A 22,277-nucleotide genomic window follows, 5' to 3' on the forward strand; every position below is an offset into this window, starting at 1 on the left:
CATTTATTCTTCTACCAGGAAGGTGGGCTATGTATTAATATCTTTGCTCCTTTTTATGGATGAGAAAGCTGTGGTTTGGAGTGATAAGTTAATCTGCTCCCAGGGCTACCCAGGGCTAGCAGCAGATTCGAGGTTGAAACCCAGCTGCTGCTTTCAGGTCCAGTATTCATTTTGCTCTATGGTGATGATGCCATAAAATCTAAAAGCCTTTTCTCAATTATTTAAAAAAATTATTTAATTCAGCACTTCTAAAAAACAGCACTTCTGAAATTTCCCCCAAACAATTCCCAATATGGTAATAAATAAGAGTGAAAGTGCCTTATTCATGTTTGTCCTTGCTTTCACATTCTTTTTCTGACAAATTATTCCATGTTAAAAATCCTTGAGCTTACAGTGCTTCCAGCAGCTCTGACATTGAGCCACACTCCTGCCTTTCAGGACTGCGTACCCCAGAGATTGTTTTTGTTCCCTGGGTCAGAGCTTGGCCAGACATTGCTCTTCTTGCACAAATAAACTTAGTCTTTATTTCTGACATTTAATTATGAAATTTTTCATATAGACAGAAATGCTGAAAAAAGTTAACAGCCAACACCCATATATGCACTATTTAAATTCTATAATATGTGCTATATATATGTGCTTTATGATATATCTGTTTATTCATCCCTATATCCATCCACTAATCCAAATTTGGTGGGGGGGTGTATTTCATAGTAAGTTGCAGACACAGCACTCTTTCCCCCAAATGGTTTGGGCCTGAAATTAAAGAAGGTGAGCTTAGTTTACATGTTCAGATGGTGTTCCCAAATAAAGAGATTGTACACACCTTTTAAATTTCCTGCTTATGGAGCGCTGGGCCACCTTTTTAAACAGGCTACCATTTCTTAACAGGGAAGAAGTGGCCGTGAGGAAGCAGGTGAAAGAACAACTTCTTATTGGAAATGCCTGGGCTTCTTTCACCAATAGACAAGTGTTAAACATGAAGGTCAAAATGTTTCTCATAATGACTTGGGGTCAAATCCATCCTAAACTACAGAACTAAAGTTCTTCTTCTGGCTAACATTTATACAAGTGCTTGGGAAATGGTAGAAATTAAAGACCAATACTTCCCACAGATAAATGTCACTGTTCTGAGTGCTTTGCCTGTATTAACTCTTCAAAGTTGTTTCTAATACAAGACTAGGGGTCACGAAACTTTTTCTGGCAAGAATAAGATAGTAACTATGTTAGGCTTTGAGGACCATACAATCTGTCTCCAGGACTCAACATGGAAGCATAAAAGCAGTCACAGATAATACATAAAGGAATGAGCATTGCTGTGTTCTAATAAAACTTTATTTACAAAAATAGCTGGTAGACAATTGTTTGCCAATGGCTATTCTAGACTAACACACATTGGAGTCCATTCTCAAAAATCATTTTCAGGACATCTTATAGTTAGCTCAAAACTCAGGGCATTTGCCAATGCCTCAAACGGCCTTTTTATTTAATGGTGGTCAAATCATCTATTTGTGTTCACGTCCTGCTCTCTCTTACTGTACAGGGAGGAAAGAATCATTAAGTTTTAATCTATGGTCTACTGATGCCAACTTGAAAAATCAAAGTGAAGGAAGACAGCAAACGGTTGAATTATACTGTTAAACAATCAAAGAATACTGAAACCCTAAGGGACCTGATCTGCATCCTTGAATTGAAAGGTGCTGCTGCACCATCATTAAACATGGTCTTTGAGAGTCATGGAACTTGGAGGATCACAGCAGAGCAGAGGGACAACCAGAAAAGTGTAATTATAGACGCAGTAGAAATACCCAGGGAGATACAAGAACAATTCGTCAAACAACTGATGTGTAATTACCTAGGAGGACACAAGGTCTGGATGGTAACCAGCATGCCTTTGTGGGGCTGTGCCAAGGATATTTAATTTCCTCCCACAGTAGATGGGGAGATGACACTGGCCCTGTAAACAGGAAGAAGAAAGAGATACTATCACGAAAGCAAAGCTGGCTATTCTTGCCAACCAGACAGGGAGATATGGCATACTGAGAGCTAATTCCAAGACTGTGGCTTGTCAGAGGACACAGCCAAAGATGATTGATTATCAATGGTGCCAATCAAGCTGGGAACAACAAAAGGAGTGGTAGACTGAGGCAAAGAGGCACGGCCCAGACAGCATCAGCACTGGACTGGCTTTCACTGGTAAATGAGTTGCCTACAATTCTGAATTGAGAGCTACTCAATGAGCACACAGATGATTCACTGAGTGAAGTGACTAGCACTTGGAAAACAGAAATATATTTCAAAGTACTCCTGACATAATGATAATGGATTTATTACTTTTATTAATTCAAAGGTTCATTGAAAGGAAGAGTAAATTTAGCTTGGATTTGTACACATATACTAGGTAAGCCTTTGACTATGTGGATCACAACAAACTGTGGAAAATTCTTAAAGAGTTGGGAATATCAGACCACCTGACCTCCCTCCTGAGAAATCTGTATGAAGGTCAAGAAACAACAGTTAGAACTGGACATGGAACAACAGACTGGTTCCAAATAGGGAAAGGAGTACATCAAGGCTGTATATTGTCACCCTGCTTATTTAACTTATATGCAGAATACATCATGAGAAACGCTGGGCTGGATGAAACACAGCTGGAGTCAAGATTGCTGGGAGAAATATCAATAACCTCAGATATGCAGATGACACCACCCTTATGGCAGAAAGTGAAGAGGAACTCAAAAGCCTCTTGATGAAGGTGAAAGTGGAGAGTGAAAAAGTTGGCTTAAAGCTTAACATTCAGAAAATGAAGATCATGGCATCTGGTCCCATCACTTCATGGCAAATAGATGGGGAAACAATGGAAACAGTGAGAGACTTTATTTTTTGGGGCTCCAAAATCACTGCAGATGGTGATTGCAGCCATGAAATTAAAGACGCTTGCTCCTTGGAAGAAAAGCTATGACAGCCTATTAAAAAGCAGAGACATTACTTTGTCAACAAAGGTTCGTCTAGTCAAAGCTATGGTTCTTCCAGTAGTCATGGAGTTGCAAAGAGTCAGACACAACTGAGCGACTGAACTGAGCTGAGCAAGGTAAGGAAAACATCAAAGAAGAACTGGAGTTCATAAGAATGTATATTGAATATGGATGAACATAAGTACAAATCACCTGACTAGAACTGAATTTGAACATTTTTGTTAATTAGTCATACAAACATAAGACTGAGGAGAATAGCTTTTTGGGAAAGGAGTGGTGGATGTAGAAAACCAGGTTAAATTAAGCACTGACCATTCCCCTAACAAAGATTCATACTTGGCCCCTGCAACAGATGAGGGCATGGGAAAGCTAGACATAGCAAAGAAGAGAGGCAAAGGCAAAATATTTTTAACGAATGGAAAATAACATCAAGGAGGAAGTACATCCAGAAAAGAAAAGGCATCCAGGGGATGACTTGGCACTGACTTTGAAGTTCATGAAAAGTCTAGTCCAGTGCTGGGCAAACAGTAAACGTCACCAGGAGAGAAAGCATCTTGATTCTTCTATCTGCTCCAGGGTACAGGGAAAGCAGCATGAAACAGAAAGTAGAGAGAGTGACTCACTTGAAAAATTGCACACACCCCAATATTTCTGGCAGCACTATTTACAGTAGCCAACCCATGGGAACAACCTAAATGTCTATTGACAGATGAACGGATAAAGAAGATCTGGTACATACATAAATGGAAGGTACTTAGCCATAAAAAGAATGAAATGATGCCATTGCAGCAACATGGAGGGATCTAGAGATTATCATATTAAATACAAAGTGAAGTAAGTCAAAAAGATAAAGACAAATACCGTATATTACTTATATATGGAATCTAAAATAATGATAAAAATGAACTTATTTACAAAACAGAAACTGACTCACAGATATAGAAATAAAACTATGGTTACTTAAGGGGAAAGCAAGGGAGGAATAAATTAGAAGCTTGGGATTAACAGAGGCATACTACTATATATAAAACAGATAAACAACAAGGATTTACTGTATAGCACAAGAACTATATTCAATATCTTTTAATGACCTATAATGGAAAAGACTCTGAAAAAGAATATATATATTACATATTTGTAAAATGGAATAACTTTGCTATACTCCAGAAACTAGCACAACATTATAAATCAACTATGCTTCAATTAAAAACAAAAAAGAAAGTAGAGGAAGTGAGAACAATGGCTCCAGCAGCGGTCCTCACACTTGAGCAAACATCAGGATGACCAGCAGGGTTTGTTAAGACCCAGACCGTTGGTCTGGGGTGGGCCAGAAGAATCCGCATTTCTGACAGGTTCCCTGGTGATGCTGCTGCTGCTGCTGCTGGTCTTGGGACCACACTTTCAAAATCACTGGGTTAGAAGCCAAGTCCTGGATTTGGACCATCTGAGACTGACTGGCTCTGCCCTTCCTGTGCTCTTTGTCTCATTTCCTCTTGTAAAATGAGACAGATAACAATCGCATGGCACTATTATGAGAAATTACGTATGTGAAACTTTTCAACCCAGCGCTCGGTGTGCAGTAAGTCACTCATATGTGTTAGCACTCATTACTATGGAAAGATGGACAGCAGTAAATAATTAGGCAATATCCCGTATAGTTGCCACAGTCAAATCTGCACAGTCTGAGACGGTGCCATCCGTGTGTTTTTCTTTTTTTTTCCCAAACATCTCACTGCTTGGTTAGCCAGACCACACTACTCTAGGAAACATGGCTTGCTCGGGGCAAAGTGTAACTGCCTTTATGAGCATTATTTCTCAGTTAATGTTTAACCAGATGAGTCAAATGTGAAGCATGTCTTTAAAATCTCACTTGTGCATCCAGCGCTATGTACCTATCCCAGACGGTCCTGGCCACACCTGAAATTTTGATGGGCCTGACCTCTGAGTCACACAGCAGACATGCCATCTAGACAGCTATTGGTATGGGGGCATTACCTCATAACCACCATGCCCTCAGTCTGGACCACCCCTCTCCTGCCCCCATCTGTGAGTGATGGTATCTTGGGTTATAGCTATCACAGACTAAGTGAAGATGACAGAATCCATGATGCTGTCAGTTATTCCTTTCTAAAAAACAAAACAAAGCACTAACTACACAATGTGGGCTTCCTAGGTGGTGCTGGTGGTAAAAGAATCTGCCTGCCAATGAAGGAGATATAAGAAATGTGCATTTAATCCCTGGGTTGGGAAAATTTCCTGGAGGAGGACATGGCAACCCACTCCAGAATCCTTGCCTGGAGAATCCTATGGGCAGAGGAGCCTGGTGAGCTACAGTTCATGGGGTCGTAGAGTCAGATACAAATGAAGTGACTTAGCATGCATGCACACAATGTAGTAACTCATCTCTACTAGTAGCTTCTCAGGGTTACCCTGATGGCTCAGCAGTGAAGAATCTGCCTGCAATGCAGATGCAGGTTTGATCCCTCGGTTGGGAAGATCCCCTGGAGAAGGAAACAGCAATCCACTCTGGTATTCTGGCCTGGGAAATCCCATGGACAGAGAAGCCTGGCCAACACAGTCCAGGGGTTTGCAAAAGAGCTGGACATGACTCAAGGACTAAAACAAGTAACTCCTTAAGAAATGTTACAAATTATCAATCACTGTTAACTCTCCTTCATTTTCCTTATTCTGTTTTAAGGGAAAAAACCTTCCACTTTTGCCTCAGTTCATACCCACCTTACATGGATGTTCCTTGGCAGCCCTCTCCAAGTTTAGTCATCTGTCCCCTCGACTCAGAGCTCCTGAGCCTCTAAATTCTATAGCAGCTTGTCCTCAAGAGCCCTTATCCTCTGCTCACGCCATCACCTTGGAAATGAATAAATATTTTCTAGGTGCAAATGTGCAAAGTCTATGCCCTATTAGAAGAAATTCAAAATATTCCAAAGAGTAAATTTGGAAGGAAGGTCATGTATTTTGGTAGACAGCATCACTTGCTAATAAAAAAGAAGCTTTTTATTTAAAGAAGTGCAAAACTCTTAGTTCTAACTTTAGAAAACAATAAAACTCATATGTCTAAAAAATTTTTAAACATTAGTTTTATGAGAAGGTTTTCCCCCTTTACAACAGTGGGTCTACAAGCCAAGCAGGATAAAATCACATCAAGCAAAAAGCTTTACTGTGTTAGGGAGTGAGATGAAAGTCTGAAAGGAATAATGATGGCAAGCGCCCTTTATTCTAGGTTGTGTCAATATTAAGGAGGGAAAAAGAGACTGGTGGAGAAAGTCTAGGATGAAAAAAAGAGAAATATTTCTGATCAGGGAAGGAATAGCCTTCTGATTACTACACATAAAGCCAATTAAAAGGTAATGGGATTGGTTTTTGTTTGTGGCTTATAGAATCAATCTCATTACATTAAAGACATAGCTTATCTTGATGTCTTGAAGCAGTAGACTTTTCTTGTTTGCTCTGATGTACATTTGCTCAAAAACACTTATTTTCAATGAATAGAAGAAGAAAGTGGGGAGGATGGTAGAATATTAGAAAACCTCTCTGAGTTTATTTTAAACCTGTGATTTGAAATGTACTGAGTTAGTTGAGTGGAGCAGGCAATGGCACCCCACTCCAGTACTCTTGCCTGGAAAAATCCCATGGACAGAGGAGCCTGGTGGGCTGCAGTCCATGGGGTCGCTGAGGGTCTGACACGACTGAGCGACTTCACTTTCACTTTTCACTTGCATGCATTGGAGAAGGAAATGGCAACCCACTCCAGTGTTCTTGCCTGGAGAATCCCAGGGACGGGGGAGCCTGGTGGGCTGCCGGCTATGGGGTCGCACAGAGTTAGACACGACTGCAGCGATGCAGCAGCAGCAGCAGCAGAGTTAGCTGAGAATGATACAGCCAATCAACATGGCTGGTTAAGATCTTCCAGACATGCCCAGGACAAGACAAATACCTAAAGCGACAAGATTGTGAGACTGTGAAATCTAGGCATGGTGAACCAAATTTTAAAAAGTTTAATGATGAAATGCTTTTGCAGGCTTAAAACAACAGTTTTCACAAATAAAGTAGAAGAGATTAAATGGGTAGCTATTTACGAACACCAAAAACTAGAGAAAATGCACAGAAAAGGAGAAGGGGCACAAAAGGTAATATTTAAAAAGTGAGTACTAATCACTAGGAGGTAAAATAAGGGATTACTGCTAAAAATTTAAGATAGATCACTATCCTCCGTATTTGGCTTAACTTCTGATAATCAAGAAAAAAAAAAAAAAACTGGTTCTGACCATAAATGCTAAAAACCTCAGTTCTAGAATTCACTGTTGCATTAAAATATTTTTTCCAAAATAAATTATTCTATGGTAAGGGAGAGGGGGAGTAAAGCTGCATAAAATGGAGAACAATTTAAAATGATAGTATGTAATTTATTTCCCTTTTTTGAAATTGCCTTTTAGAATCGCATATTCACTACAGCAATTTCAAAAAAGAATGACATGACACCAAATCATTTACAGTCACAAAAGAATTTCTGCATATTTTGTATTCTTTATTTAATTCTGAGGAACTTGACTTTAGTCATACAAGTAAATCTTAACATTTTGGCCTTTTGGAAAAGTCAAAAAGAAATTTAGAATGTTGCAGGAAAAAATATTAGTCTGTACTTACGTAAGAACGTTAACAACAGCCAAAAGTCCAACTGACTCCCCTAATAACAGCATGGAGTAAATCTGATATGCTATTAGTAACAGTTTGAGAGTTCAAAATTCCTTAAGATAGCAGTCTCTTTTTTTCATCATTTTACCATATATTTACTGACTGCCCACTGCTGCTTGGCTCTGGGCTCAATACTAGGGAAGTACCCATGATTAAGACTAGTGATGTCTCTGGTTTTTGTATTCTTCTGAGAAAGATGTACAGACAACAAGGAAACAATTAAATATGGTCAAAAGTGTATTAGAGATTGTATTAACTATATAAACAAAACAAACAGGGTGATATGAGAGAGATCTGTAGGTACTAATTTTTAGGGGGCTCAAGAAGGGCTTCAGTTATTAGATAAAGTTTGATCTGAAATCTGGACATGTAGAAGACTCAAGGACAAGAATTTCAGGCAAAGGGCAAATGCAAAGGCCCTGTGGCAGGGGCACTGTGGTCTGTTTGATGGATGGGAGCAAGAACTAATGGGGCTGCAAGGCAGTGCGCTCAGAGAATCGTGGTACAGACAGGACTGTGAGGAAGGCAGCAGCCACACCAGGGCGCATAGGCAGGGTGAGGTCTTCCTTTTAAGAGTGAAGGGAAGCTATTGGATTTATACCTAACAGTGATGGTTTGGGCTTCTGTTTGAAGAATGGTGTGTGTGTGTGTGTTTGTGTTTGTGTCTGTGTATCAGCAAGAGTGCCAACAGTGGAAGCAGGGATATGAAACTGGAGGCTGCTGAGTGGCAATAATCCAGGTAAGAGGGATTTCTCTGGTGGTCCAGTGGCTTAGACCCTGTGCTCCCAATGCAGTGGCTGGGGTTTGACCCCTGTTCACTTTCTCTTTTCACTTTCATGCATTGGAGAAGGAAATGGCAACCCACTCCAGTGTTCTTGCCTGGAGAATCCCAGGGACGGGGGAGCCTGGTGGGCTGCCGTCTATAGGGTCGCACAGAGTCGGACACGACTGAAGCGACTTAGCAGCAGCAGCAGCAGGGAACTAGATCCCACATGCCACAACTAAGAGTCTGCATACTGCAGCCTAGACCCAGTGCAGCCAAATGAATAGATTTAAAAAATAATCCAGGTAAGAAACGATGATGAGCCAAACCACAGGGTAGTCCTGGCGACAGAGAACAGTGACAAATGCCAAATATATTTGGAGGCAAAATCGAAACTTGCTATGAGAAAAGGGTGAATGTGGGAAAAATAGGCATTCAGGTCTCTGAAGTTAGGTGTCGTTTAATGGAGTGGGGTCCAAGGACAAAGTTGTTCTTGTTCAAAGTTATTCTTTGTCCTTGTTCAAAGTTCTCCTTTGAACACTAGACTAGAGATGACCTGTAGGACATTTACTTGAAAAGATCATGTAGGCAGATGGAGCGAGGTGTTTGGAGCCCACAGGAGAGGTCTCAGCTAGAGACACACATTTGAGAGTCAATATTCTGCACAATTTCTGGCAGACCACCCAGGTACCCGTTTGGTAATTAAAAAATGCTTAGGAGATGACTGGTTGACAATTGACAGAAAGGGGAAGTGAAATTTTGCATCCTGGAAGATGTTTTGCATCTCTTGGCATGGAACACTCAGAAAATGCTGGTAGAGAAGGCCAGGTGCTGGGCTGCTCAATAAATATTAATTTACTGCAATAAATCTCAAGAAAGCAAAGGACTGTTATTTCAGTAACTAACCTTACCCAACTCAATCGGTGCCACAGCTGTCGTTCAGCTTGTACTCTGTCCCTCATCCTCAGTATCTTTTTACCTTGAGGCTCAATCCCTGACCCAGGCACCTTGCTTTGTTCTTGAGCACTGCCTTTCTTGCTTTCACATCCAGCAAATACTGTCCTTGCTCTGACTATGTCCTTAATGACTCTCTCAGAACTTGCTCTTCACAGATTTCTGAATCTGCCATGAGTCAACACTGAGTATCCACAGTGTGCAGGCACCATTCTAGATGCTTGACGCATAGATCCCACTTATAACACCCTGCAAAGTAGCTGTTTGCCCTGGGGGTAGACCTAATCCCTTGGAGAAGAGTAGGTGCTTGGCTCTAACTCAAGTAGCTAGAAAGTGGTAGAACAAGGATTGCAGACAAGTTCAAGTGACTGTGCAGCCAGGCTCCCCTTCCTGGGTTTGCAAAGCTTACTGGATTTCACCTGTTCAATCAGTCTGTACCCTTGCTACTTCTCCAACAAAGTCCACTAGGTGGTCAGTATTCATCGAGAGCCACCAAGCATGCAAGTCAGGTTGGCCTGTGTCTGTAACCCTTGAACAACAGTGTTCCATGACTTGGTAACTGCAGACTCGCTTGGTGCTCTAATGTGGAATTTATCGCATTCAGTGGGAGGACCCAGACCTGAGAGAGGCCCACAGCCTGGGAGGTTATTAGTCATCAGAGAAACAAAAGAGATGGAGTGTGTTGGAGCAACATGGCCGGTGTGGCATGCCAGGGACAAGGTGGCTGACAGGAGAAGGGTTTTCAAAAGAAACAGCTTTTACGGCGGCTTCATGTAAATATGTTAATAAAGCTTCAGTCTCTCTGGCCACACACTCAAGCTGAAAGGCTTTCTGTCTTCATTAGGCACGCCCCCTGAGCACACAGGTGTACAACAAGGCACAGAGCTGTCTGCTCAAACATCCTCTGCAGCAGAAGCAATGGCTTCCCCAGCATCCAAGAGGGGCCTTCACTAGGAGGAGGCCAAGTCCTGGGAGACTGAGCAATGTGTGCAGGAATTATTTGCATGGAAGGACAAAGGGCCCTGAAGCTACACTGGCGCTCATTTCAGCAGCACCTGTCGCTCCAGCACTTTCGGCCCTTTATTGCCTGACACCTGCCTGACTGGATGGGCCCCGCGCCACCTGCTGAGGAAATAGAGCCCATGAACGTCCATTTCATGTTAGGTTTCGTGGCAGAAATGAGATACGGAATTCCTAGGGGCAAAGTTACCTAGGAATCCAGCATCCACCAGACATAACTTATTAATGAATCAGATTGATAAATGTCAAAAGGTGAAAAGCTTGGTTTAGAAGACAAGAGAGAAGGAAGAAAACGGCTGCATGTGAGCCATATCCTTCAGTCATAGCAGATGGTGGTGGCTCATGGCACACAGTTCTGCTCTGCTAAGGCCTCTGGGGCACTCCCTTCTGATGCAAGTGTGACATTAAAGAAACAGGCAGTGGCCCCTCGGCCCACTGGATATCTGAAGAGTTTAAGCAGAACTCTGTGAAGAGCCTTCATGAAGCTAATCTGAATCCACTCATCTCCACTGCTAACCTTCTACCTGGCTTATAGGATGATGGACATGATTCCAAGATTTTGAGAAACAAAGAAGTGCTTGGACTCTTTCTTTCTTTCTATTCTCTCTTTCTTTCTCTCTTTTATACCCCAAAACACAGATAATATCTTAAATATACCTTTAACTACATGCAATTAATAAAATCTCAAGATACCAATAGCCAAGTTCTTTGCTGTATTCCCAACACTTAGATGAAAGTCAGAACAGAGTAGGCTCCCTCTATATTATATATAATACACACATATAAAATAAATGAACAAATGAACATTTACTATCTCCTTGGGTTACGAGTTCTGGTGCCAGACTTTGCAAGTAGACTTTTTATTAATAACTCTAGGAAGAGACTGTGCGCTTCCCCAGTGGCTCAGTGGGTAAAGAATCTGCCTACAATGCAGGAGACACAGAAGACTAGCGTTCAATCCCTGGGTCAGGAAGATCTCCTGGAGGAGGGCATAGCAACCAATTCCAGTATTCTTGCCTGGAGAATTCCATGGACAGAGAAACCTGGTGGGCTACAGTCCTGAAGGTCACAAAGAGCCAGTGCAACTGAGAGAGTGAGGAAGAGACTTCCGTTGAATTCTAATTTCACAAACATTCTTTTCATAGAGACATTGAAAGTTCTCTAACTCCCTATACATGGTTATATTTTTTTCTGATGGCAAAATACTAAGTATAAAGTATAAACTTTATATGAAGTATAAAGTATACTATAAAGTAGTAGTATAAAGTATAAGGTAGGACTGAAGGAATTTTTAATAACTTGTTTCTTAATGCCCACCCAAAATACCCTAATTAAAACTTCTCATTAAAAATTTTGTTATTTATCGCAATCTTCTCTTATTTGGATATTACTGAAAAACCAAGGGATATCAGTCAGCAGGGTAAGTGACAGACAAGACCATACCACCAAATAAAGATCTGACCTCATTCTGAATTTTTCCTTTCAGATCAAATATTTTCTCCTCCCAAGTGATACTCCTGGGATGAGAATATTCACTCTATTAAAATTCAGACTACTCGATGAACTTCAGTGCCTTTCCACAGAAGTAAGACTTCCCGTAGAAGCATTTATGAAACAGTAGTAAGTTGGCTCTGGTTGTGGGTACATATGTACCTAAGTCTTTGAGACAGATTAAAAAAACAGATCTAGTCAGTCTGCCAGAAAGTCCTGATGTCAAGGATGACTCTCAAGGTTATTGGAATTAAGAGTCTTCCCCCCCTGATCAGGCAGATGTGAAGCTTTAAAAGAAATTTGCTACTCTGTATTTAAGCAAAATCATACTAAGAAAACCAAGCAAGGACCCATAGACCTTTGTTTGAAGGATTTTAGTCTGGCTATTAAAGCAACTGGTCAGCATAAAACCAGAAAACATCTTGCCTTTCCAATCTTGCTGGCATCAGATGATAAGAGAACTGACAAGTAAAAGCGGGCCAGGGAAAGTTCTATGGCTAGGAAGCATTTTTATGAGTCAATATATTTTTAAGCTTATCTCCAAGAATAAAAACGCAGTCACTCTTCTCATAGGGATTTTTTTTTAATATGACAAAGCATAGGGGTTTGCTAAATATGGGTGTTGAGAGTGTCCAGATATTTATCATTCTCTGCATTTTCTCTGCTGGAAGCATTTCATAATAAAAAAAGCAATAAAAGTATCAAATTGCAGGAGCAAAGAAAAAACAGAATACACATTTTGGGGAGTTTACAAAAAGATGCTTAATTTACCTCTGCAGTGGTGAAAAATGTAAGACTTCTTATTACAAGTTAGTATTTTTCAAATAACACGATTTCAAAATATAGATTATTTAGATGTTAAATCTGATGACATTTAAACATTAATAGAAATCAACTCTCAGTAACTCTGAAGGCTCTCCAATATGAACACAGTGCTGACCATTCATCATATTTAATGAGGTGTATTGGAAATAGCTGAGTACTGACCTCCCCAGGACAAATGATCCTCTTGGGACGAGGGGCCTCTTGCTGTAACTGATACACTGCCAAACAGAAAAAGAGAGAATTATAATTAAAAAAAAAAAAAAAAAAACCAGCACATACCAACATGGCTTCAAATAGCTCAGCCTAACTACCTTTCAAGAACTGCAAATTTCTCAACCAAAAAACAAATTATTTTTAGACAGAATAAAGTCAGATCATTTATATGGAAATGAGTCACAATGAATATAAACTGGCAAAATTGATTTTTTAAAATTCTCATAAGGACAATTTAGTTGCATAATTGTTACTGGCATTGTTCATGTTATAGCTTTCTTGGAAGACTAGATAAGACTAAAATTCTTTTGACAATTTTAAAGATGAAATTCTACTTGTGAGTACCTAAGTAGTAAGATCACATAATGGGATCCCTCTGTCTCAATGCTGATGAGAATACCAGGGAAAGAATGGCCTTAGAAGACAAGTGGCATTCTCTGAAATGTTAGTTATAGACAAAGATACAATTGATTCTGTGAGTGAATGAGGCCCCAAGTCATTTCTTTTTTCATGAGTTCCATTTTTGCCCTGCCCATCACCATGGATTCTTAGCTCCTTGACTATTTTCCAACCATTGTCATTCCTTTTTCTTGGGCCCTTCAGTATCTTAAATATAACAACTCTCTTATATCCTGTATAAAAGACAGACTTTCAGGCTGAGGCATGGAGGAAAGCAGGTAATTGTATACAGAAATATAATTTATCAGACTATTATTTGTGATTTATTAAACTATGATGAGTGGCTTTCTGCCGCTTAGCTGGTTTGGTTACTTTTCTTAAGAGGAAAAGCTGTGCATGTACCTTAAAGTTTTACTTTCACGGAAATGGGAGCTGAAAATAAACCTACTTGATGTTATCTTCAGAGTCGTGAAGAGGGAATAATTAATGTTGAGTAAATCTATGAATCATATCATAAATACATCTACAAAAGGTTAAAAATTCAATTGTATAAAGTCTTTCTAGAAAATGTAATAAGAGAAGTGAAAATTTCTGGCTTACTCTTAGGTCTAAAAATAAAAAAAGAAATTTTAATTGAAAGACAGATAGTCATGTGGAAACAGAGGTAGAAATGATGGAACTTATTTTGTATCGATGGCTCCCCAAAGCATTCAGCTCAAAATGGTTATTTTCTTACCTAATTAAGGGTAGACCACTCAGCTTTCTCACAGAGAAAAAATCATCTAACTCTCATAAAGATGGTTTTAATTCATCCCATTTCTAAGCTTAGGTTGCCCATACTAATGATGGTGCCTGTGACACTTAATAGTAACTATAGCCATGTGTAAGGGACAGGGCAGAGAAGGCTTCTCGTACAGGAGGAAACATGAGGAAGAATTGGCTAAAGATAGAGAAACAGTTTTGGACACTCTATTGACAATCCCAGTAAAGTCCACACTCTCCTTAAATGATGAGAGAGCCTTCATGGAATCCTTTATTCCTCTCAGATCAACCCCAACACCAACTAGCTGGTTTTCAGCAGGGTTTTGCTGTTAATGAGTGTAAAGGGAACCAAACGGGGCATCTCTTAGAATCACAGAGCTCACGAGCAATTATAGAACCCATGTCCAGAGAATCTTATCTCCTCTTATCTGCCTATCACCAGCGCCCTTTGAAGCCAGCAGTTATATGTGGGGGGCATGGCTGGGACGGTTTTGTGAACACCATTTTTAATGCCTCCCTTGAAGGTAGAGAAGGAAGTACAGCTGTTATAAGAGAGAAGCATTTTTAGCTATGTGTACCTTTGTAATTCATATCAGCAAACATTTGAACACCGGCTATAAAACAGATACCACAGTCAGCATTACCTGGAGGCTTTAGCGATGAATGGAGGGGAAGGGAGAAGAGAAGGGAACCAGCATATCAAGTGCCCGTTACATGCCAGGAACAATGTTTTATTGAATCCTCTCAAGAGCTCAGAAGAAAGAACATATCATTATCATTCTCAATTTTATATGAAGAAATAAGTGCCTAGAAGGGAAATATCTGCCCCAGGGCATCAAGCTAAAATGGATCCTTTTGACTCCAAAGCCCTGGTTTGTTTTTCTGTGCCTCAGGGCCTTTGCACTTGCTACTCTATCCACCTGGACTGCCTTTTCCCAAGACGTTTAGATGGCTCCCTCCCCGCTCCTTCATTCAGGTCTTCCCTGACATGCTCAGCTTGGATAAAATTCCACATCATCATCCCACTCTGCTCCCTTTTACACCATTTCATGTTTCTTCACGGTACTCATCACCATCAACACGGTGTATTTGTCTACTTTGAGTGCTGTCTCCCTTAACTAAAGTATAAGCTCTTTGGGGGCAGGGACTGTCCACAGTGGGATTCTCAGTGCTTTGAACCGGGTTTGGCACATGTAAAGTGAAAGTGAGAGTGTTAGTTGCTCAGTCATGTCTGACTCTTTGTGACCCCATGGACTGTAGCCCACCAGGCTCTCCAGGCTAGGATAATGGAGTGGGTTGCCATTTCCTACTCCAGGGGATCTTCCCGACCCAGTGATCAAACCCACGTCTCTTGCATCTCTTGCAATGGCAGGTGGATGCTTTACCCCAATGCCATGTGGGAAGCCCAGGGAAACAAAAGAGTATTTTCATTGTATGTAAAGGAGATCTTGAAAGTGTAAGTCAGGACAACACTGGTGGAAATGCAGATGAGAAGGGAGTTGATTGCCAAGGAGGATTGGCAGGGTTTGATTGCAAATGGAATGGAGGAAAGGGCCTGGAAAGATGGAAAGATTGAGATGCTATTAACAGTTATAGAGGTTACAGGAGAGGAAATGTAAGGGACAGTTCCTCTCCTGTGTCAACAAACTACAGCCTATAGCTGTATACTCTAGGGATTCTCTGAGTAAAGAGAAGTGTGGTTGTTCACCAGTCTTACAAATGGAAACAGCCGTTTGTCCTACTCCAGCCAGGAGTAACTTTGAGGGGGGTCCCTGAAAACTCCTCAAGCCAGAGATGCCACCTCTCCTTGCTGGTCCCTGGGCTGCACACATCAGAAATCAATCACCATTTCTCAGTGAGCTACAAGATCTACTGGGTGCTGTTCTAAGCAACAGAAACTGACAAAGCCTGTTAGCCATCTGGATTCTATGTCTCTATAAAGATAATTAGATGACAACCAATTGCAATGGCAGCCATAGGGAAAAAAAATAGGGCCTTAGACTCTATCTTAGCTTCAGTCCCTGTCCCTTCTTCTCAAGACTGGCTGTAACAAAACAAATATCCGTGAGGCACATTTAATGTAACTGAAACATGTCACGTAATCTTGAAAATGTAGTTTCTTGAATTTTTTGTTGTTGTTGAACAAACACACATCACAAGCAGAATGCAGTAATAAATGTCACTTCTTGGGTGATTTTGTGTACTAAAGGGCAAGAAGATGGAATCTGCTTCTACAGCAATGTTTCAGATCAGTCCCAGGCTCTTCCCCGCCATGGGCCCTTACACACAGAAGAGAACCCTGAGCACTGGAATAGGCTATTTGACTGGGGTGAGGGGATGGTCACTAGGAAACTTGGGGATAGAGAAGAGGAATCCCTGCTCCCCAAGAAATCTGAAGCAGTTTGAGAAATCAAGAGTTCACTGAGAGAACCTTTTTTCTTCAGTAAGAAAACTGAAGAAAAAAGGACTCCCTTGGTAGTCCTGTGGTTAAGAATCTGCCTGGCCAATGCAAGGGACACAGGTTTGATCCTCAGTCCAGGAAAATTCCACATGCCGTGGGGCAACTAAGCCCATGTGCCACAACTCTAGAGGTTGTGATCTGTAGCAAGAGAAGCCACCTCCATGACAAGCCCACACACTGCAGCTAGAGAGTAGCCCCCACTTGCCACAACTAGAGAAAACTGCGTGAAGCAATGAAGACCCAGTGCAGCCAAAAATTAATAATTAAAAAAAAAAAAACTTGGCTCATCCTCTGGTAACACAATCTTCCCATGGATGCCAAGTGAAAACCATGGCCTGGGTGATGTGAAGCCCAGTCCAGACCCATCAGCTCTTAACAGACCCTGCAGCAATGTCCTCTAACAGCCTCAAGTCCCTTAAGAAGGCATGTGGACCCAGGAGCCAAACCTGGACACTTGGCTGTGACACTGAGCCAGTGCCACCCTGTTCGCCGATGACTTCCTAGTATTCATAGGAAAGAACTCATGGATATGAGTAACCAATGGTGGGGGCTTCGATGGCCTCTTGGTTCAACCCCACCTCCAGACTGCTGTGTGCAGGCTTTGTCTTGCTAACGAATGTCCAGTCTTGCTTGGGATGAAGTTTTCTCCTCTTGTCCATGGCACACTGAAAAATCTGAGGATGAAGCTGTGGAGACTTGAATCAGGGGGTCTCAGGCCTAAGTGCATGAGAAGCACCTGTGGAGTGTGATAAATTGCAGATTCTCCACTCTTCTGATTCAGAAATCTGGGGTCAGGCTGAGGAATAGTTATTATAACTACTTTCCTCAGGTAATTCTCATGCAGGGGGTCTGTGGACCAGAATTTGGAGGTTCTACACTTCTCTTTAGAAAAACAGGCACAAGCTGTGACTGCCTTACTTGCTGCCCAGGGGAGTCTCTGGGGAGAGCTGCTGGCCATGGCATCTGCTGCCTAATTGGCACTTGGCCTCTTAAACAATAAAATCTTTCAGAATATACCCATGGTGGTGGGCTTTTAAACTCGTCTGCTTAGGGCATGCACTTCATACAGTTCTGGCTGAAAATTTAGAATGTGGCTTTATTTTATTTTTAAATTAAACTTGAAAATAGTCTTTTTTTTTTTTTAATTGAAACCAAATATTTCTCAGTAACTTTGCCAATGTTTTGGGGTATGGTATTGAGTATGAAGGACTACATGTAGATAGACGATACTTTGAGGCAAGATTATTCTTATGGAAGTAAGAGCATTAGCTTCTAAGAAAAATGGGGGAGCAGAAAAGGCAAGAACTTAAGCATGTAGCATCATTGTTCTTTGAGTCAAGATGGAGTTTTCATCCTTGTGGCCCCATAGATCAAAGCACACAGTCTTGTCTAAGGCAAAGACTTAATATGCATTTGTTGAACGAATGAGCAATCTACTTTATATAAAATATCGAGAGAGCTGATTTTAAATCAGACATGCATTGGTTGCCTTCTAGGCATCCATTTCCATCTTTCCCACTCCAACCATATTCCAAAGTTTCCAGTCATGGAGATTACATAGGAGTGAACCCTCTTGAGTTCCAGCCATGTGCCCTGATTGGTTTAGGGCAGTTAGTGTACCCCAACTCTCTGACCATAGTCATGTAGCCAGGGTTGGGGACTCACATCAAATAGGGCTGAGACACAATTTTTTTTGTAATATTTGTTACTTTATGATTTATAGAAAGCACTGCTCTCCTGGGCACATTGACAATGGTGAGTGAGTCAATGAGTGAAGTCGCTCAGTTGTGTCCGACTCTTTGTGACCCCATGGACTGTAGCCTACCAGGCTTCTCCATCCATGGGATTTTCCAGGCAAGAATACTGGAGTGGGTTGCTATTTCCTTCTCCAGGGGATCTTCCCAACCCAGGAATCGAACCTGGGTTTCCTGCATTGCAGGCAGATGCTTTACCCTCTGAGCCACCAGGGAAGCCCCAAATACCCAGGAAAGCAATTACCAAACAAAATTTAATTGCCTCTAACACCAAAGCTGAATTTGGGTGTCAATAGTCTCTCTTTTTTAAAAAACTGAATTTTGTATTGGATTACAGATGATTAACTATGTTGTGATAGTTTCAGGCGGAAAGCAAAGGGACTCAGACTGAAACAAATTCTAATACTTTTGTTTGAAGTAGACTATCTCTTTGCTAGTTGCTTTTGGATGCGAATGTGGTAGCTCTCTGGGGGTTAAAAGAGAAAAGCCTACAAAGCGTGGAGCTAAACCTAGGAAAGCAGAACCAAGAACGGAAGATATACGCACTGGGCTCCAATAATGTCTTTGAGTTGCTGGACCGAGTCTCGCCTAAAGCCAGTGCCTCTCAACTTTTTGCTTATGTCAATCAATGTGTTTAAGTGGAATATTCTGTTATTTGTATGAAAGAGCATTGCAATTAGCATTAAAACTTAAAAACAGCTTCTTAATGTGGATCATTATGAAGTAGATTCATTTTCTTTTAGGAATAATGTTATAATTGGGACAAAAGCTTCATAATAAGAATCTAGTATCAAATAAGTCAATATTAAAACCAACAATAGGTGATGAATGAAAGAAAAGACACACCTATATACTTCTATAATCACTGTAAACAACCAATTTTTAAATCAAGTCCTATAATGAGGCAAAAATGAACAGCATCCAGCAAATGTATGAGAAATTTCAAAGTACCAAATAATCACTGGAGTTGAAAAATTAATTGTGTGATGGAAAATTATAGACTCCATAAATGATACGTTAATGAGTTTGAATCAACACCTAAAATTAATCTCTCAAAGGATGGTTTGTGAGTATTCCAAAGAGAAACACTTGGTGTTTACCAATAAGTTATTTAAAACCAAACAAATTTCATATTCTGATAGGTTAATTGGATTTTCAGATATGGAAAATGCTATTGTTTTAGCATATTTGTATATTAACATGGACCTCATGAAGTTTTGAAGGCCCTCAATTTCTTCTTGTTTATCTTTTAAGACCTTACATGCAGATTTATCCTCTTCTAGAAAGTCTTCTGTAATCCCAGGAGGGAGAGGAGTAGTATATTGTTGCTTCAGTCCATTTGCATATTAATTGGTTTACATCTGTCTTTCTTTCTAGGCTGTAAATTTGAGGAAAGCATGGACCACATTTTTAGCTACTGTTGATTCCTAGTGCTTCTCCTAATGCTTATAATGTACGTTTGCTAAAAGACCAAATGAGTAGATGATAAACTTGACAATAAGAAGGAGTAGCATGAGTTGGCAATGAGTATTAGATGAGCTTATAAGTAGTCCAACATCGAAACTCAAAGAATTAGTGGATTCAGGACAACCAAAGAGAATTCTCAGTAGTACCTGTGTTTTTGATGTTGTGGATGGCCCTGCTGATGGCATCCTCCCCTCAGAACTGCAGGGTGCAGTTCTGAATCACTGCTGCTGCTGCTGCTGCTAAGTCACTTCAGTCGTGTCCGACTCTGTGCGACCCCATAGATGGCAGCCCACCAGGCTCCCCCGTCCCTGGGATTCTCCAGGCAAGAACACTGGAGTGGGTTGCCATTTCCTTCTCCAATGCATGCAAGTGAAAAGTGAAAGTGAAGTCGCTCAGTCGTGTTAGACCCTCAGCGACCCCATGGACTGCAGCCCACCAGGCTCCTCTGTCCATGGGATTTTCCAGGCAAGAGTACTGGAGTGGGGTGCCATTGCCTTCTCCTCTGAATCACTGGAGACTCTCAAATAGAGCCTGGATGACTATTAGCTGAGTATAATAAAGAGGAAATTCATATATGTCATTAGGTTTGTATTAAATGGCCTCAACTGTCCCTTCTGTGTATCTAAATTTTTATGATTCTAGTGCAAAGTATACACACACACACACACAACTTGGTTAGATCCAAAAAATCAAAACCAATACACTCTGGTAAATTTAATAGTATGAACACGTAATAAATAGCACCTTTTCTGGGCTTCCTTAAAACATAAAAGTGCTTTTAAGAGGTGCACTGGGTGTCCCAAGGTCTCTTGGAAAAGCGAAATGACTCTGAGCCAGTGCTATCTTCTCGCTTCAGTAAAGCTCTCTGTGGTGGCATTCACTCAACAAATATTTATTGGGTAGTTAACGTATGCAAGGCTGTGTGCAAGAAGGTGAGCAAGGAACAGTAAGTCATGCGACCCTCCCAATGCCTCTCACTACAGATATTTGGTTGATTTACTGTCAGAGCACTTCACACTCCATTAGGAAACAAACAAACAAAAACATCCAATTACTTAGTCATTAGCACTGCCTTTTAAAATAGAAGATGAGAATGCAGAACATTAGATTGGAAGGGCCCTTAGAGACCCAGCACAACCCCTTTATTTCACAGATGGAAGAACAGACTCGTGTAATAAAGAACGAGGAGCCTCTCTATATGCTGACATGGGAAGATCAAATTGTGAAGTGAAACAAGCAAGTTGAAGGACACCGGGTACAGCATAAACCCATTTTTCACAGAAGGGACCAACCACAAAAATGCCTTAATATCAGGCATGTGTATTTTAAACACTTGGAAGGATATGCTTTCCAAAATGGACAGTGGTCAGCGATTGGAAGGGAGGAGTGGAATATGGGGTGGGGATGGTATGCGGTTTATGGGAGATTTTTACTCTCAGCTTTATGTATTTCTCTAATGTTTGTCTTTTATGTAGCTTTGTTTTGCTTTTGTTACAGATACATACACACACGGGTATATGCTGTCTGCGTCTGTGTGTATGTATATACTTTATGTCCTTATGTATCAATTTGAAATAGAAAGAAAAAAATCCTGAAAACTTGCAGGCTGTGAGTCAGGTTTGTTTCTGGGTTCCACTCTGAATGCCCCAGTAATGCTTCCTGTAAAACCTTTGCCAAATTACTGAACCTCCTTGATCTGTGGTTCCTTTGTGTGTGAAATGGGGATAAGAATGGCACCCATTGCTGAGGGCTAAGATGGGATTTGGGAATTCAGGCACAGAGCTAGCATGGTAGCTGGTACATGGCAGGTCTCAACGGACAGAAGACACAAGGGCAACATCAGTAACGACAGAAATAATTCTCCTTATCACTATTGTCTAGAAGCAAAGCTTGAACAAGAGCCTATTCTCCTGGGGTCTCCCCACACCATACCCCTCCCCTTTCTCACTGGAGAATTACTTAGGCGGGTGATACTAAGGAAAGAGAAAATGAGCTTGAGATGATGACAAGTGCCTGCCTTCATGAGGGGAGTCAGATTGATGACTGATGATCAGATAATGAACCCTGTTTCTAAGGAGTCACCGTTAGTGACCAAACATTATTCTTCCCTATCTGTTAATTTTTTGTGGTAAATGTCATATGATATTAAGATATAGGATAAACAGTCAAGAGCATAATTCATGGAAGTCAACATACTTACCCTTGATGACCAGCTGTGGAAAAAAAGGAAGAAAGGAAAGAAGGATGGAAGGAAAGAGGAAAGGAAGGGAGACAAGGAGTGCCCTGAAGAAAGTCAGAGTCAGAATATCCATCTTTTTTTTTTTTCCCTAAGCATTCCTAAGTGAGTCATGGCAGCTGGCTCTCATAGGTCCTCTCCAGGGGAGAGGGCTCTTTCTATTTTCTCTGACCAATATATCTCCTTAGTAGAAAAAGAAATTTGGATTTGCAGGGCTGTGATGAGGGAGTCTGTGTGTGCACTAAAT

At 41.0% G+C, this 22,277-nt stretch overlaps 1 protein-coding gene across 1 annotated transcript in view; it reads right to left on the reverse strand.

Annotated features, from left to right (window-relative positions):
- CHN2 (chimerin 2) overlaps nt 1–22,277 on the reverse strand; it is a 340,309-nt gene that overhangs the window by 152,360 nt on the left and 165,672 nt on the right. Inside the window, exon 3 of the mRNA XM_019958831.2 lies at nt 12,901–12,956. Coding sequence (XP_019814390.2) covers nt 12,901–12,956 — 56 coding nt within the window. The remainder of the gene's footprint in view (nt 1–12,900; nt 12,957–22,277) is intronic.

This window comes from Bos indicus, chromosome 4 (genome assembly GCF_029378745.1).
Source record: "Bos indicus isolate NIAB-ARS_2022 breed Sahiwal x Tharparkar chromosome 4, NIAB-ARS_B.indTharparkar_mat_pri_1.0, whole genome shotgun sequence".
NCBI lineage: Eukaryota > Metazoa > Chordata > Mammalia > Artiodactyla > Bovidae > Bos > Bos indicus.